Source organism: Aedes albopictus, chromosome 3 (assembly GCF_035046485.1).
Source record: "Aedes albopictus strain Foshan chromosome 3, AalbF5, whole genome shotgun sequence".
Taxonomy (NCBI): domain Eukaryota; kingdom Metazoa; phylum Arthropoda; class Insecta; order Diptera; family Culicidae; genus Aedes; species Aedes albopictus.
In genome coordinates this window covers 377540386-377557479 of record NC_085138.1, presented here as the reverse complement: position 1 = coordinate 377557479, position 17094 = coordinate 377540386, and the positions used below count along the sequence as shown (strand labels likewise).

At 38.3% G+C, this 17094-nt stretch overlaps 2 protein-coding genes across 3 annotated transcripts in view; one reads left to right on the top strand and one right to left on the bottom strand.

The window, feature by feature from the left end:
* LOC109399110 (uncharacterized) overlaps positions 1-17094 on the bottom strand; it is a 141039-nt gene that overhangs the window by 88894 nt on the left and 35051 nt on the right. The gene's annotated exons all lie outside the window — the stretch shown is intronic.
* Positions 15908-16625, top strand: LOC109409889 (defensin-C). Its single transcript, XM_019683406.3, has 2 exons — positions 15908-16253; positions 16319-16625. The coding sequence occupies exons 1-2, from the start codon at positions 16136-16138 to the stop codon at positions 16498-16500; spliced, it is 300 nt and encodes a 99-aa protein (XP_019538951.3). The 5' UTR covers positions 15908-16135; the 3' UTR covers positions 16501-16625.

Genomic DNA, 17094 nt, shown 5'->3' with positions numbered 1-17094 from the left:
CGTTTTCGTAACATTACTACCCAGACGGATCCGGTCGTGTTTGGTTCCGTACTTTGTTTTTGAGGCATTCACCGCCAGTCCCACCTTTGCTGCTTCGTGTCTCAGGCGGGTGTACAGCTCTGCCGCCTTTCCAAATGTTCTGGCGATAATATCCATGTCGTCCGCAAAGCACACAAATTGACCGGATTTTATGTAAATCGTTCCCCGGCTGTTGAGCCCGGCTCGTCGCATCACACCTTCGGATGGCCCATCTCATAACCATACACAGCAGGAAACAGTTCATTCTCTGAAAGAGTGTGCAGGAGTTGAGAACGTAACGAAACGAGTGTTACTGGATTCATTTGATGTGATTAAACTTTTGCTGCTAGAAGTTGTTAAAAGATCTTTGCAGAACGGTGTTTTTCTGCTACGTGGTAAAAACGTTGGTGATTTCTATTCCGAAAGTTCCAAAATCTACGCGACCAGAAGACTACAGACCGATAAATAATTTGCCACTATATGAAAAGATACTGGAAACATTGGCTAAGGAGCAGAAAATGAGCTATGTGGGTAACAATGGAATGATTCTCGAGGAGCATCAGGAAGCATCATTTATGTGAAATTGCGTTGAATTTGCTGATGTTGAAGTGGAAGCAGCCTATTGAACGAGGCAAAATAATCATGGCAGTGTTTGTTGATCTGAAGAGGGCATTCGAAACCATTGATCGATCAAAGTTGAGAGATGTCTTGAAGCGGTATGGAATCCAAGGGATTGCATTGAAGTGGTTCAGTAGTTATTTGGAGAACCACACCCAAGTGACAAGATATAATAAATCGGTATCATCTGAGACAGCCGTGGACCTTGGTGTTCCTCAGGATGGTGTTTTTGGACCACTGTTATTCATTCTCTATATGAACGATTTGAAGAGGGTCCTATACATCGAGTGGAGGTGAATCTCTTTGCCGACGACACAGTATTGTTTTTTGAAGGGAGTAGCTACACAGAGTGCTTTCAAGTTAGGAACGAAGAGGTACGGTACTTTTCGGAATGGTTGAAGTGGAAAAAGTTGAAACTTAGTATAGCAAAGACAAAATATATGGTGGTAACAACGAGGTTACTAACGGGTTGCACAGGTGAAGTGCGTATAGATGAAGAAGTTGTGGAACGGGTAAAATCGATGAAGTATCTTGGAGTGATGCTGGATAAAAAACTGAATTTCTTAACTGAACACATTAACTATTCGATAAAAAAAATCTGCCCAAAAATTTGGAGTTTTATGCCGAGTTAGCCGTTATCTCCCATATGATGTTAAAGTGATATTGTATAAAACGATCATCGCTCCCCATTTCAACTATTGTGCTTCTATCCTGTTTTTGGTTTCAAAAACACGATTGAAACGAATTCAAATTCTACAAAACAAGGTAATGCGGCTAATTCTGCAATGCGAACGGCTGACTCCACGGATAATTATGTTGAACTGTCTTTAATGGATGTCAATACGTCAACGGATCGAATTCAATGCGCTAGTGTTCATTTTCCGAGTTGTCAATGGAATGGCACCTCAATATTTAACGAGTACTGTATGTTATGGATGGGATATGCATCGATATGAAACAAGATATGCTGGAAGCCTCAGACTACCGAACTGTAGAAAAAGATGTACGCAAAATTCATTGCTTTACAAAGGATATAGTTTATTCAACCAATCGCCTGAAGATGCACAACGTACCAACAACCTTCAACACTTCAAAAGACTCCGCTCAGAATATGTTCATATGAAACCAATAGAATAGAGAGAACTGGATGGGCATACACGGAAGTAGAGTACGATTAAAGGGAACTCTCTGAAGCTGTTGCAAAATATTATCAAAAGATATCTGGCTCATGAACCTTCCATGCTACAAATGTGTATGGGTATGAGGTGGGCCATCCTTCCAGAGCGATGTTGAAGAGTAGGCATGAGAGTCCATCACCTTGTCGCAATCCCCGACGAGATTGGAATGAACTGGATAGTTCACCCGAAACCCTTACGTAGTTTTGCACACCGTCCATCGTTACCTTAATCAGTCTAGTCAGCTTCCCAGGATTTGCCATACGGTGAAGATCTGGTTCGTTGTCAACCGGCCGTCAAAGAAGCCGGCTTGATAACTTCCCACGAACTCATTCGTTTTAGGTGGGTATCAGCAACACCCTTGACTCCAAGAGGTTTTAGGATCATTTTAAATTAATCATGGTGACATCAAAGGCACTTTAGTGGGAGGTTTCTGAGGCGTTTCAAGGGATATCAATGGTTTTGTATGAATGGGGCTCTGAAAATTCTTTGGAACTTCCTGAAATGCCTGCAAAATCCCCCTAATCCTCTACAGACCGCATGTTACGCACCGTAGACCCTCCGAAACCTCCAAAAGCGTCTGCGTTACGCTTAAGAAACCCAAAGACAATTGTCTGAAGCTGTCTAAAATGCTTCGAAATCCCCTTCATGCACCCTAGGACCCCATATAACGCACCTGAGACCCTCTGAAACCACTCAAACGCCTGCGCAATTCTCTGAAACTTTCTGAAATGTCTCCTTCTAAAAAGCTCTTGGTGGCATCGCCTGAAACGCCCCAGAGACACGAACCGTTAAACTTAGTCGGGTCAAGTCGAAAAAACAGACCATTATTCATATGACAATTTCACGTTATACAAAACCAACCTTGACAAGAAAACAGTAAGAAATACAACCCTTGAAAAAGACCCCAAACGGATCGAAACGTCGTGAAAGATTCAAATAACTCGTTTATAATTCCCACCTGCATTGTGGCAGAAAATCTAACTTACTTTGGACTCCGCAGAATTCTACAATCGAACAAAGTTTGTCATCACACGAAGTTATCTGTCTACAAAACGCTGTTTAGACCGGTACCTAGTCCTCTAAGGACTGTTCATTTTATAAAGAGGACACCTTATTTGTGTGATATCTTTTTTATTTTTCAATAAAATCATTGTCGGTTATTTGCATAAATTTCCATAGCTATTCTACAGTGTAGGAAAAATATAACATTATACAAATTGTCCTTAGTTATGGAACTGAAGCAGTTTTCGTTAAAACTCAATAAAACCCCATTTCTCAAAATTCTACACAACTTTGCATATACATAACTTTAAAATTTTCATGAACTTTTCAATATGTTGGGATCTAATACTATTCTTCTAAAGGCAGAGTGTAATAGTTGGTCAGTAATAATGCACCAAGCATTATGCAGCTTGATATAGTGAGTTGCCTTGTTATCAATGAAATTGATAAAAAATACTTATACAAGTCCAGTGATGCAACAACACTACGGAATCAGTTCAAAATTTGTCCAGTATAGAAGAGAATCGCTTTCTAAATGATACCGAAGAAAAATATGCTTTAAAGTAATTCTTCATCATAAATTTAATACTTAATGATGGCCATAATGAAAAATTGCATACTTTTTGCTCCATAAATGCAAGGTTTTGATTCTAGAGAAGCTTATTATTATTTATTTTCAGCAAGGTCTGACCCTATGTGATTATATATCTTATTTGAAAATAACTACATGTTAATTTTTATTTTCGACATCATTGTTAAGTTGTATTTGCAATAGAGTACATCGTTATTTAGAAGAACCTTCAAAGAACGAAGCGGTTTTATCTCCGGTAACTGCCATGAAGCACAGTAACCAAGCCAACAATGCTATCAAGAAGCGGTTTTCTGCATTTGAAATTGCATTATTAGTACTTTCGACTAGATCCATTGAAAACATTCAAAATTTAATATTTTTATACATTTTTGTTTAACAAATAAATTTTATTCTGAAAATCGAGTCCATCTTGTAACTTTAATATCTCAACAACCATTATTCCGATTAGGTTTATATTTTGCCAGAATATGTATCACTCAAACTGCTTCAGCATGGCAAACACTTTTATGCAATTAAAAACGATACACCGATGTTTTACAGAAATTTTGTGTTTATCTTTAGTTTTTGGGAATTGAAAAATTGATCTCTCGAAACACTTTGCCACATTTCTATGAAGTTCAATAATTTTAACCCAATTAATTTATGGTTATTATCTGCTAATATAATGTACTGAACAACTAACCAAGGCTGCTCAAATTTGAACTACGCGTTTTCATTTTATAGCCTTGCAAAGTTGTCCTCTTTATAAAATGAACAGTCCTTACGTGCAGAAGACCAACGTGCCCTTGGAGTTTTCGAACGAAAGGGGTTGCGTACCATCAACGACGGAGTGCAGATGGAAGACGGGACTTGGAGAAGGCGAATGAACCACGACCTGCATCAGTTGCTGAGAGAACCAACCATCGTCCACACCGCAAAATCGGGTGGGCGGGTCACGTCATCAGGATGTCGGATAGCAACCCGATTAAAATGATTTTCGAGAGCCTTCCGTCCAGTACAAGAACTGGAGACGCACAGTCATGGACCGAGTCGAATGGAGACGACTCCTACGTACACCAGTGTACATTCGGGCTTTAGTATGACCGGTAAGGTTAGGTGGCAGCATCCATTTATTACGTAACACTAAAATCGGCATTTTTAGACCCCCCCTCCCCCGCACCGTAACGCTTTTTTGTATGAAAACCATATTTTTTTTTGTATAGGCCGTAACGCTCGGCTGTACTCCCCCCCTCCCTCTCGAGCGTTACGTAATTTCTGGACGGCACCTAAGCTATAATTCCCACCAAGACTGCTAACCCAATTGCCCTTGCAATTGCCAAAGTTTTATGACGATGATGTATCCCGAGTTGGCCAATTTACCCACCACCCAGTAGACGTAACAGTCTTAGCAATTTATGTACGGGCCCATAGCTAATTTCGCATACCTTCTAAACCGGAACAAAACTCTTCTTAAATCCAACATAATTATCAGTCATCTTTATCTTACTAGTTACGAACAATGACGATTGTGTGATTGTGATTATTACTCATATCCAGTGAGAATGAGAACGTTACACCATGGTGCAAAACTTGACCGATTATACATATCGTTAGTCCAAGTCCATTCAACTACGGTTATTTTTTGTTATCTGAAGCTGACATTACAGGACTATAAAGGCAGTCCCACTAGCAGTCGGTATCAGTTAGAAAATCACTTTCTTCACGGCAGACAAAGCTAACAAAGTCATAATGCAGGTAATTTCCATTGCTTGTTTTGGTTTGCTCTGCCTCACCATTGTGGTTGTTCCACCTACATTGGGTCGAGCCCAATCAGGGGATGCTGCACCATTGGAATCGAATTCCGACGAAAGTGGTAAGATTACTTCAATCATCCCAAAGCGGAGACTCTTACTAATAAGATGTTTTTTTTTCACAGTGAGAATAATAAGTCCTCTTTCGTATGCTAGACAAAGACTTTGCAGAATCGAGGGTAACTGCTTAATCAGTAATGCAGTGTGTTATGCCTACTGCCAAAAGAAAGGCTACAAATACGGATCATGTGTTGACAGTGGCAATAAACTACCGTCGTGTGAATGCTGTCGGTAAATGGGTGATCACAGTGCAACATTAAAAAAAAAAAATAGAATAATCTAAATTCGTTGGGGAAATGAAATAAACTTATAATGTAGAAAAAAGAAATCAGAATAAAAGTTTACCAAACTAACTTGCAGTTGTTTTGTAATCGGGAGTGTCCAACGTCACAAACTCCGAAAGCTAGTCAATTCCCTAAAGAAGGTTGAGGCAATTTTAGGTAAATCGTTTCTTGAGCATGAGCATAGATGACCACACAATTCGTAGTTGCTACTCCGTGATTGACCAAAGCAATCGAAATTGCACAAGGAACCAATGAATAGGGCTTGGGACTAGCTTACTATTCTCAATGTACAGAGTTCGAGAGCTCTCCATTATAGTAAGGTCAATAACGGCGCCGGCCACGTCCTTGCGGTCATCGAGGATGGGAGGGAATGTTAGTGAGACAAACGTTGTTATAAAGACCGCGAATCGCTGCATCCCCACGTTTGTCAATTTTAGGTAAATTGTTTCTTTAGTTAGAATAACAATATATATGATTCTTCCGAATCATGAAAAACACATCTTTTATATGTATATGCCAAGTATTTTTGACGTTGAATAACGCCTTTCGTATCAGTGGGATAGTACTACTTTAAATGGTACGTAACGGAAAAAGGTCGGCTGACACCTGACCCTCTTTTGAGCATATGCTCTACAGACCCTGAAACTTGGATTTTGGGGCTGTTCGGGCTCGTTTCGAAGTTAACCGTCAATGTTAACTTTTTTTCCCGATCAGCCTAGAAAGCTGTGTAGTGTCGGTAGCGGTTGTCTCAATTGGCTAAGAATTACACTACGGACCGCCTGATCCAGTGGTAAGAGTCCACTAAACGGGTGACCCCTAATTCATGGTGTTATGCGGCTTTATGCTTACCGTGCCAAGGAATGAATGGTTACCCGAGCAGAGGAGAATAGCAAACTTATAACAACAGAATCACATAGCCTGTTTTTATATCATAATTTGTTATTGTTAACTTATCAAAATATATCATTTTAATAACATGTTTTGTTGGGCAATCTTAATTTGTTATTTTCAAGTATTTGAGATATATCCACAAGATATCATTTCAATAATATATTTTGTTGTAGAACAAGTTTAGTTATTATTCTACTGTAGAGAATGTATAAACATGTGATGTACAATAACACAACAATAACAAGTTCACAAATTTCCTGTTATTAAGTTGTAATTGATCTAACAAAACATGTTATTGAATAAGTCTTCCAAGAACATTTTTTTGTTATGATGTTTGTTATTTTGCCGCTTATGACAGACAAGTTTATAACATAACATGTTATGCTAATAACATAAAAATAACTGATTCCATTATTCAGTTATTAAGCCAAAATAACATATTTTATTATGCTGTTGAAATTTTCTTCTGCTCGGGTAGGGGGGTCTAATAAAAACCTTACCATAACGGGTCTAATAAAAACCTAACCAAACGGAGCCTGTGGAGAATTAGGGCGTCCTCCACAGTATTACGCCCTTACTGCACTAACCGGAGCAATAGTGCAGTGGACCTTGCGTTTCTCCGAGATAATCAGTTGCCCTTCTTAAGTCTCAAATTTGAGGCTAAATAAGGGCAGGGTTATTCAAATGTTGTAAACAGGGCCGGATTTACAAATGTGGTGGCCCGGGGCCACAGGGTTGGGGGGCCCTCTTTTTAGAGGATTTTTTTTTCATTGTAGAAAAATCCAGAAAATTTGGAAAACTCTTCAAAAAATTAGGGTTGTTACATACAAAGGGTCTGGGACCATTTGGGCAGGAGTACCTATTTTGGGCACTTGTTGCTATAAGTCAATCAGTTTTGAACAGATTGACTTCATTTTTGATCGATCAGATAGGCACAATGTCTAGACATGTTCAACAATTCAAAACAATCGGTTGAAATTGATTGAGTTATAGCAGCAAGTGCCCAAAATAGGTGCTCCTGCCCAAATGGTCCCAGACCCAATATGTATTTCACTTTTTGTCCCATCACTGTTTGGCTGGTTGAGGGGGGCTCATCTGTTTTGTTAAAGAGTTTTTAGCAGGACCCGATATTTTGTTAAATATTTTTCTAACTGCCCCCTCAAAATGCAATACCTATACTGCCAAAAAATTTCGAAGGGGGGCGGGAACAAAAAGTCAAAATGAAGTTTGTATCCGCCTTAATCTAGCTTAATATGCGTAACTAAAAAAAAGGCATCCACTATAAACTAAGCATAACAGAGATCCAGATATGAAAATCTAGTCTGAAGACGATTGTAAAAGAAATTTTATCAAGTAAATAACTCTTTATCCGAGAGTTTTCATAGTATTAGATTCCATTGATCAAGTCGAAATTCATGAGAAAGTCCTATAAGAAAATTAAAAATAGATTTTATAGGAGACAGTTTCGATAAATTTCAGATACATTTTATAGCGCTATCTTTGGGGCCGTTATTACAAAACCTCCAAATAGAATTTCTTGCGGAATCATTGAAGAAATCTATAGAGTTGCTGACCGATTACCAAGTTTCTTCTTTAGTGGAACTTAAGCATAAACATTCCTAACGCGACTTCGAGAGGAGTTTCTGGTGAACGCGCAGAATAATTGTTAAGAACTCCTTGTGAAACTTTAAGAGGCAAAAAAACAAGAGTGGTGTCTTTAACGGAAATTCTACTAAAAGCTGCTGAAGAAATTACATCGGAAATCCATAATGAGTTCCTGATGGAAATTCTGTTCTACTTTGAATAGAATTATAAGTAAAATTTCATAATAATCTTTGGCGGACAAATTCTTAGCCAATTTAAACAAAAATTGTTTGGAAAACTTTAAATATTTCAGGATTTTTTAATAATATCTCCCCAAATATCTACCGCAATTTTCATAAGGAACCTGTATTTGTTGAGAGTTCGCCTTAAATTAAACATTCAAGCCAGGAAGAAAAATCGTCATGGATTTAATCACATTGAAGAAATTCGGATCAGATCCTAAACCGCCTAAATCTGGCCTAAAATTCTTGCTTGTTCCTTCAAAGAAATATTTCAACAATTCCAGGGTTCGATTTGAATAATTTGAAAGTTTGGTAAGCGAAATCAAACTCTACAATTCTAAAAACTTTTCTTTATTCTGATAGTACCACTTGCAAATCTTCAAAGAAATTTAGGAAATGTTTAAAAATAACACCAATAATTTTCGACAGAAATAAACACGAATTTTCAGCAGAAACTTTTCGACTCTCTATTCCATGGCGTTTAAGATTTCATCCAGAATTCAGGTAAAGATTTTCTCATGTATTTTCGTGAAAATAACTTGTGCAATTCATAAGAATGAACAGTTCAAACCTTAAAAATCTCAACAACTTTCTGGAAAATTGGAATTTTATTAAAAGGCAAATATCTGCTTCTTTCTGATTTGAAGCACAATATTTCACACACACACACATACACACACACACACACACACACACACACACACACACACACACACACACACACACACACACACACACACACACACACACACACACACACACACACACACACACACACACATCTTGAGAGTAGAAGTACTTGTGATAAAAATTAAATCAAGATGTTTCTTGCACTACTTTTTTTCGGTTCCCATTTGAAGTAACATTTTGTGGGGGCCCCTGAAATGTGGGGGCCCGGGGCCATGGCCCCCCTGCCCTCCCCCCCCCCCTTAAATCCGGCCCTGGTTGTAAATTAGCTTACATACTACCTTTATGGTTTCGCTTAATGCGTTTTCGCCATTGGCATTTTTTCAATTGACACCGATTTGGTTTTTCGTTGATGTTTCCTTTTTGTGCTGTGATTGCGAAGAGTGTAATCCTGTCTAGTTTGGGTGTAGCTACGGCTAGGAAACCTCAGATCAATTTTCAGCGTAAGAAGCGTGCTTAGCCCAAGTGGCTCTACTTCGAAAAGTTCATTTTCGTAGGGTAACTTCTGTATAAGTTACCTTGTGAACCCAGTTTGCTTGTTTCATTATAAATGAAGTGACAAGCCTCGAGCATGCTATATCTTAGAATAACGTTAACAGTATGTTTCAACATTTCCTTATGGATGCCTTCGCTGGTATTTGGCAGTATTGCTACGATGATTACATCATCTGATGTAGCTCAAACATTAATTTGAGATGCTACAGTTGGATGGATTACTTAGGTAGTACAGTTCATGGATAACTTAACATAGAATTGCACCTAACCCAACTCATGAGTTGACTGATTGGCATGTGTCAGAGGAGGAGTCTCCATTTGACCTTCTTTGCACTTTACAGTGTTCCTTCGCAAAATTTGCGTATTCAGGCGATCCTGCTCAATAAACTAGGGAACCTGTACTAATTGGTTGCGACCACATTTTATGGATAACTCGCTTCCATATCTACTCCAAGAGAGTTTCATTGTGGTTTTGTACCTACAACGCCCTCCATTGTGGTATACCATAACTATTGCTTCGAAAGAAGCCTGTCCTCTGCGGTCTGTGCGGACCGTAAGAGGTATTCCTGAATGGAACTATGATCTGTTTAAGTTCAAAATATCTTCGGATAAACAGTTCTTTTGTATAGTTGCGAATCTCTAGCTTCCGCTTGAGAATTAGAGCTATATAATCGACTTAGTGGGCCCTAAAAAGCTCTGCTTACTTCAAATATCCCGGTGCAAATGGGGGTTTATTCTATTTTTCTCCAAAGGGATTTGAGTATTTCAAACATGTTTTGAACTCTTGTAGTTTGCTATTGGGTGTTTTCGTGGCGTGAAATTACTTTATAGTTTTATCCCGAAAGGGTGCGTGCGTTGTATAAAGAAGGAATGAGTTCCAGATTCATCTGATTAACTCGTTCTTTCTGAAATGCTAGAAACGCATTGTCGATTATCACATCTGTGATGTTCGTTTGGCTGACATGCCTTTTCATGTGAACTCACATGAACCCAAATTTGGGATGTCCACAGTGACTCTTTTACACAAAGTTGTATACGTTTTCAAGAAAGTACTCGCTCAAACGTAGGTGATTTCTTGAATATTGAGGATGCTTTCGATGACGTGCCTTTCAATGTCATATTGAAAGAGGCATGACGTCACAAGCTACCTCCAATGAGCTATAGGCTTTCTTTACGCTTATGCGTTTTACAATGTCCTTTTCAGGGCACTGATTGAACCCGTTGTGGTATGGGCTATGAGCTCTCATTGCGCTTATGCGTTCATTCCCTCGTCTAGGGCACCCTTTCCTATTTCATCACCTTTCCCTTTCCTAATCCCATTCCCTAAGGTAAATGATGGCTAGGCTTATATGTATGGCGATGGCACAAATGTCCCAAATGGAGGATAACGTGCCTCTGGAGCCGGCCTTCTGATACCTGACCCTCATTTGAGTATATGCTCTACAGACCCTGAAACTTGAATATCGGCCAACGGCAACTCATAATGGACCACAATCATACTGCAAAAGGAACAAGAGCCGCACATCATCATCCTCATGCTCATCATACTACCATGGACAGGGTAGAAAATTTATAATTATTATCTTTATTATCGAGACTTTCATCTCCGAGGATAGAAAAGTGACAGCAGTGCATAAAGGCAACCAGTTCGATATACAGTGGTTTTTCGGTTTTATCACAATGAAAAAAATTTTTACCGTGATATAAACGAAACCGTGAATTTGGTGAAACTACAAAAATATTTAATTTTTTTATTCAAAATCGTTCAACTGCAAAATATATGAGTCGTTGTTCACATTTTTTAACAGTTTTGGTGGACTGAGCAATGCTGTATTGGTTTTATATTGATTTCGGAATGATTTAGAACAAGTGTGATAAAAACGAAACGTAAATCGTGATAAAATCGAATAGAAAACCGTGAATTTGGGCGAGTAGTGATTAAAACGACTAGTGATAAAACCGAAACGCCACTGTAGTAGAATTAGAATAGAATGCATTTAGGTGCGGTACAAAGTGTAAGTGCTGCTGCCAATTGGAATCGCTCACGCGGTGCCCTAGTGGACAAAAGAGCTGTAAATTAGGTTAAGAGATTGAAGAATAAAAAAAGTTTATTAGCATAATGATGGCTATTCACGTTCTTGTAACTTTTCGGCACTGCATTCGCAATCCAACAGCACTTCTGTCATTGTTTTCACATATCAAATCGCATTATGTCAACGTAAATGATTCTAGCTTATGCGAGTTTTTGTGCTCCCTTTTACGAGTTTATTTTTACATTTAAGCGATTTCATTTCTACAACAATGCGAGTTAAACTGGTATAATATGAAAAGTGCCAAACGAAGTCGTATAATCATCGCAGTACACTATTATGTGAATTCCTTTGACACATTGGGGGCATCCATTTAGTACGTCACGCAAAATTTGGGAATCTTTGACCCCCCCCCCCCTCCGTACGGGTTTTTCGTATACCTAATGCATACTCGTCACACTTTCCTGAACCCCACCCTCCCCCCTATGAGCGTGACGTACTTAATGGATGCCCGTTTTGCGATATATAAATGAATTTCTGTCTGTCTATCTGACCACTATGGATTCGGAAATTACTGAACCGATCGGCGTGAAACTTTGTATGCAGGGGGGCATGAGGCCGGGGAAGGTTTTTGGCATAGTGTGAGAACCCTCCCCCCTCTGGAAGGGGGGCTCCCATACAGATGACTTTGCGGGGCAGTTTTCTATAGAGCTGTGTGTCAAAAAGCACAGTTGGCAGGCAGTACAACGTTTGCCGGGACAGCTAGTATATACAGGGGATGGCCAAAATGTTTGGGATAGGCAACTTTTTTTTCTCTCACAAAAAAGTTCAGAATGCTATAACTTTTCATAGAGCGCATCAAAAAATCTCAAATTTTGACTGTTTGTCAACCTATTATATGTGCATCATTGGTACAAATTTGGGCTTGATTGATTAATATTTCGCAAAGTTAGAACCGTTCGGGTAAAACACCTTTTTTTAGACAACGCATTTTTGAGCTGTCATATCTCGGAAACCAGTAATCCGAATTGAATGAAATTTTGAACGTACACTAACAATATGTAAATGCTTCACAAACTATTAAAACATAGATACTTTTTAAACGTTGAAAAAAGTTTTCATAGATTGACACTTTTTGGACTTTTCTCGAAAAAATTTAATTTTTTTACATTAATGTGAATAAATTTTAGTGTTGATATCCAAAGATTTTCCACTTCTATTCTCAAATTATCTCTAATCAAATATATTAGAGCCTATTTAGATTGAAGGAAGAACACGTTTAATAATTTTTGCGTGGTATTGTAAATTTTACTTATTTTCCTCTATATGGGTAAAAATTTCAACCCGATATAACTTAATTCGCCGTGAGAAAATATTACATTTTATAACGTCGTATTGAGTACCAATATATTGTTGATAAACGTTAAAAAAATCATTCAATTTGGTTCACTGGTTTCCGAGTTATGACAGCTCAAAAATGAGTTGTCTAAAAAATAGTGTTTTACGCGAACGGTTCTTATTTCGCGAAAAATCAATCAATCGAGTCCAAATTTGTACCAATGATGCACACATAATAGATTGACAAACAGTCAAAATTTGAGATTTTTTGATACACTCTATGAAAAGTTACAGCATGTTGAATTTTTTTTTGTGGGAGAAAAAAAGTTGCCTATCCCAAACATTTTGGCCATCCCCTGTATATATATAAACATTATTTTATGTCTGTCTGTCTGTCTATTTGTCTGTCTGTCTGTCTGTCTGTCTGTCTGTCTATTTGTTTGACCCATCTGGATTCGGAAACTACTGAACGAATCGGTGTGCAGTTTGGTATGTGGAAACTTCTGGGGCCGGGGAAAGTTCTTAGCTCGGTGTGAGACTCTCCCATCCCATACATATGAATTTGCGGGGGACGTCCCTATGGAGCTGTGCGATAAAAAAAACACAGTAGGCAGGCAGTACGACGTTTTCCGGGACAGTTAGGGTCTGTGTCAATTGGCGAATTAAAATTAATTTTCACTTAAACTTGACAGTTCGATAATTATTTCCTTAGGAAAACTGTCAGGTTTAAGTGTTGAACTGTCAAATTTAAGTAAAAATTAATTTTAATTCGCCAATTGATACAGACCCTTAGTACCACATAAAAGTTGATTTGTATTATTATACGACTTTTACAGACACATTGAAATAAGTCCAAACAATAACATTATATGCGATGAAAATTGTCCCTTCGCCGTTTTATGCGATAGTAACTTAAAATAGTACTTTATACGATGTAGTTCGTGCAGACTTATGCGACTCCTGGTTGTCTGGGTGGTAGAGGAATCACAACTAGAATTCCTCTATCTGTAGGAATCGCTAGAAGTATCACTGAAGGAATTTCAGAAAAAAAGTCCTGAAGGAATCACAAGAGGAATTGTTCGAGGAATCCTAGAGTGAATGTCAGCTGGAATTCTTAGAAGATCTCCTGGAGGAATTTCAGGATGAATTGCTGGAGTAATCTAAGCAGGAATTGCTTGTTAAATTTTAGCAGGATTTTTTGTGGAAATCCCAAAAGAAACTCCTGGAGAAATCTCAACTGGATTTTTGCAAAGAATCCTATGAAGAATACATGAAGGAATACTTGGATTAAATCTTTGAAGGAATCCTGTGGGAATCCTAGAAGGAATTGCTTGAAGGACTCCATCAGGATTTTCTAAAGGAAACCTAGTACGACTTTTTGAAGAAATCTCAGCAGAAATACCTGAATAATTTCTGTAGGGATCCGTGGAGAAATTCCTGGAAGAATCTCTGGAGGAGTCTCTAGAGAAATACCTGGAAGAATTACTGGAAGGATTCCATCAGGATTTAATGAGAACTTTTTTTATCTTACCAACTCCATGACTTCAAGACATCATTGTTTTTAAGTCAAAACTGTCCATAACATGTTAATGCCACGACTTAGCAACATGCAATGTTCAAAACAAATATGCGTCATTACTTGCTTTTCAAATGCTCTGAAGCTCACAATTTCGAAAAAAAAATCAAATAAAAAAGAAATCGTGAAAAAAAACGATTCTGGTGGGATCACCCTAAGTCAAACTGAAAATTTACATACTACGTTCAAATTAAGAGCCAGATAAAAGGTGTCTTTGGAAAAGTTGCTGACAAAAGCATTGCCTACAACTTTGCTTAAGAACTCGATCGCATATGACTCTAAATTAAAAAGTTCTATTTCAGATTTGAGCTAAGACAAGGACCACCCTAATCAAAACTTTTTGGAAAAGATGCAGCAAACAAATGCAAACAACTTCTCTGAAGACACCAAACGCCTAAAGTTATCGATAACAGAGATAGGGATTTTTTTTCCTGCTAAAACGTGGATTCGGACCATTGTGCACGTAGCGTGGTTAAAAAAAATCGTTCTGCTCCACACCGCTTATTCGATTCGTAACCAGATTCTATGCCTTCTCCCAAAATTTGAGTTTATTTGATTGAAAATTGAGACTGCACAGCCCTTCAAAGTTTGTATGGGAATTACAATGGGAAAACGATGTTTTTCATTCAATCGACTGTAGTATTTTCTCAAGTTCCCTAGAGCGTTAGTTGACCCTTGATACTTCTAGGCTACACTGTCAGCTACAACTTTGCCGAGGACCGCATACAAATCGCATGCCTCATTAATTAGTTACCTATTTTTATCCAGAATCGAAATCTTAACTCATGATGGTTAAACTAATCGTCGCAGTGCTGCCATGATTTCAGTGTGCTATCTTTGGCGTCATATGCAGCAATGTTGCCTGCTGGGAAGCTGAAGGATCATTGCTAAAGTTTGTCCAGTTGGATACAAATCGATAACTAATTATTAAATGAGGCATCCGATTTGAATGCGGTCTTCGGCAAAATTGTAGCTGATAGAGTAGCATAGGAGTACAAAGGGTCAACTAATCCTCTAGGGCACTTGGGGAAATGCTATGGTCGATTGAATGAAAAACATCGTTTTCTCATAGCAATTCTCATACAAACTTTGAAGGGCTTGTGCACTCTCAATTTTCAACCAAATGAGCTCAAATTTTGAGAGAAGGCATAGAATCTGGTTACAAATCGAATAATCGGTGTGGAGCAAAAACGATTTTTTGAACCATGCTACTACTGCATATGTTTTAGAGACTGTACACATAATTATTCATCGAGTTAAATTGTTCTCATGACAAAATATATTTTCATTAGATTAATCCAGGCAACCAATGCTCTTGTGCGCTAGGGTACAATTCTGTAGTCAGCTTAACTTGTATTAACTAAAACCAAAAGCTTCTCACAGGCCATACTAACAATCACTGGGGGATTCCAATCAATCAACACCAATTACAGCTATAATCTAAAACTGAAACGTGCCTACAACAACGTCGTAGGTGAAAGAGTAAATCCCCTACGTCCAAGTAGAAAGGATCATACCGCCACGCGGTGAATCCCACGATGGTTTCTAAGGTGCCTCTCTTGAGCAGTGCAGAACTCGCGCATTCGGGGATTTACTCAGGAGCTATGCCTACCACACACTTGTTACGATCGAGTTTGTAGCACCGCGGAGCTATAAAGCTACCGATCGTTCGTCACTCGATCATCAGTAGCTGCTTCGCTGTCGCTCCACGATTACGTTCTTCGCTCGAATAATCCACTCAAAGCTCAAAATGCGTTCTCTCAGTTTGGCTTGCTTGGTTGCTCTCTGCCTTTGCGCAGTCTTCGCTTCCGGAAGTGCATTCCCTGAAGAGCTGTCCGACGATGTCCGCTCGGTGGCAAACTCTCTGTGTAAGTTGTTCATCAACAGTCGGCAATTAATTTCCATAACATTTAATAACTTCTTTTTCTTACAGTTGATGAACTGCCGGAGGAATCGTACCAGGCTGCCGTGGAGAACTACCGGCTCAAACGGGCCACCTGTGACCTGTTGAGTGGATTCGGTGTTGGGGATAGTGCCTGTGCGGCTCACTGCATTGCCCGGCGCAATCGGGGAGGCTATTGCAACGCGAAAAAGGTTTGCGTTTGCCGAAATTAGATATTTTGGAGTAGAATCTCTTTTTAAGGTTGTAAATATGTTTTAAGTGTTGGTTCGTAAACATAGTATGATTCGAATAAATCTTAATTTTGTATGATACAATAAATCAATTTAGACTGTTTCTACTTTTTGTTATTTATTTATTGATTTTATTTTTGTTTATTTCATAATGCAATTTATCACACATTTTTTAATTTGATTGTAATAAACGAAGAATTCTTTTAAATTATTACAAAAGTAAATATGAAGTACAGTAATCCGGGGTAAAATTGATCAAAATTATCAATCTTTCCTGATTGTTTCTCTTGTTGAAGCAAATGTTATATGTTTTGTATATTTAAAACAAGTACTGGGCCCATGTGTATGTGTCATGCTACTTGAAAAAGTATTTTAAAGCATGTTTAAATAGGCATCTTAAACTAATTTTTGATTTGTTGAAAAAAAAAACCTTACCTACTTAGAATGAAAATCCTTTAGCCGAGAATAACGCTTAAAGGTAGGCAATAACTTAAGGAATTGAAAGCCTGCTTTCAAAATCCTATGTTTCTTTAAAAAAGCACTTTTATAAAAGTTTCGTTTATCAACCCCAACTCT

Excerpts from the sequence above, each read along its gene's own strand:
- LOC109409889 (XM_019683406.3), top strand. The coding sequence starts at position 16,136 with ATGCGTTCTCTCAGTTTGGCTTGCTTGGTTGCTCTCTGCCTTTGCGCA. Across the intron at positions 16,254-16,318 it reads CTCGGTGGCAAACTCTCTGT|TTGATGAACTGCCGGAGGAA; the intron begins GTAAGTTGTTCA and ends TTTTTCTTACAG.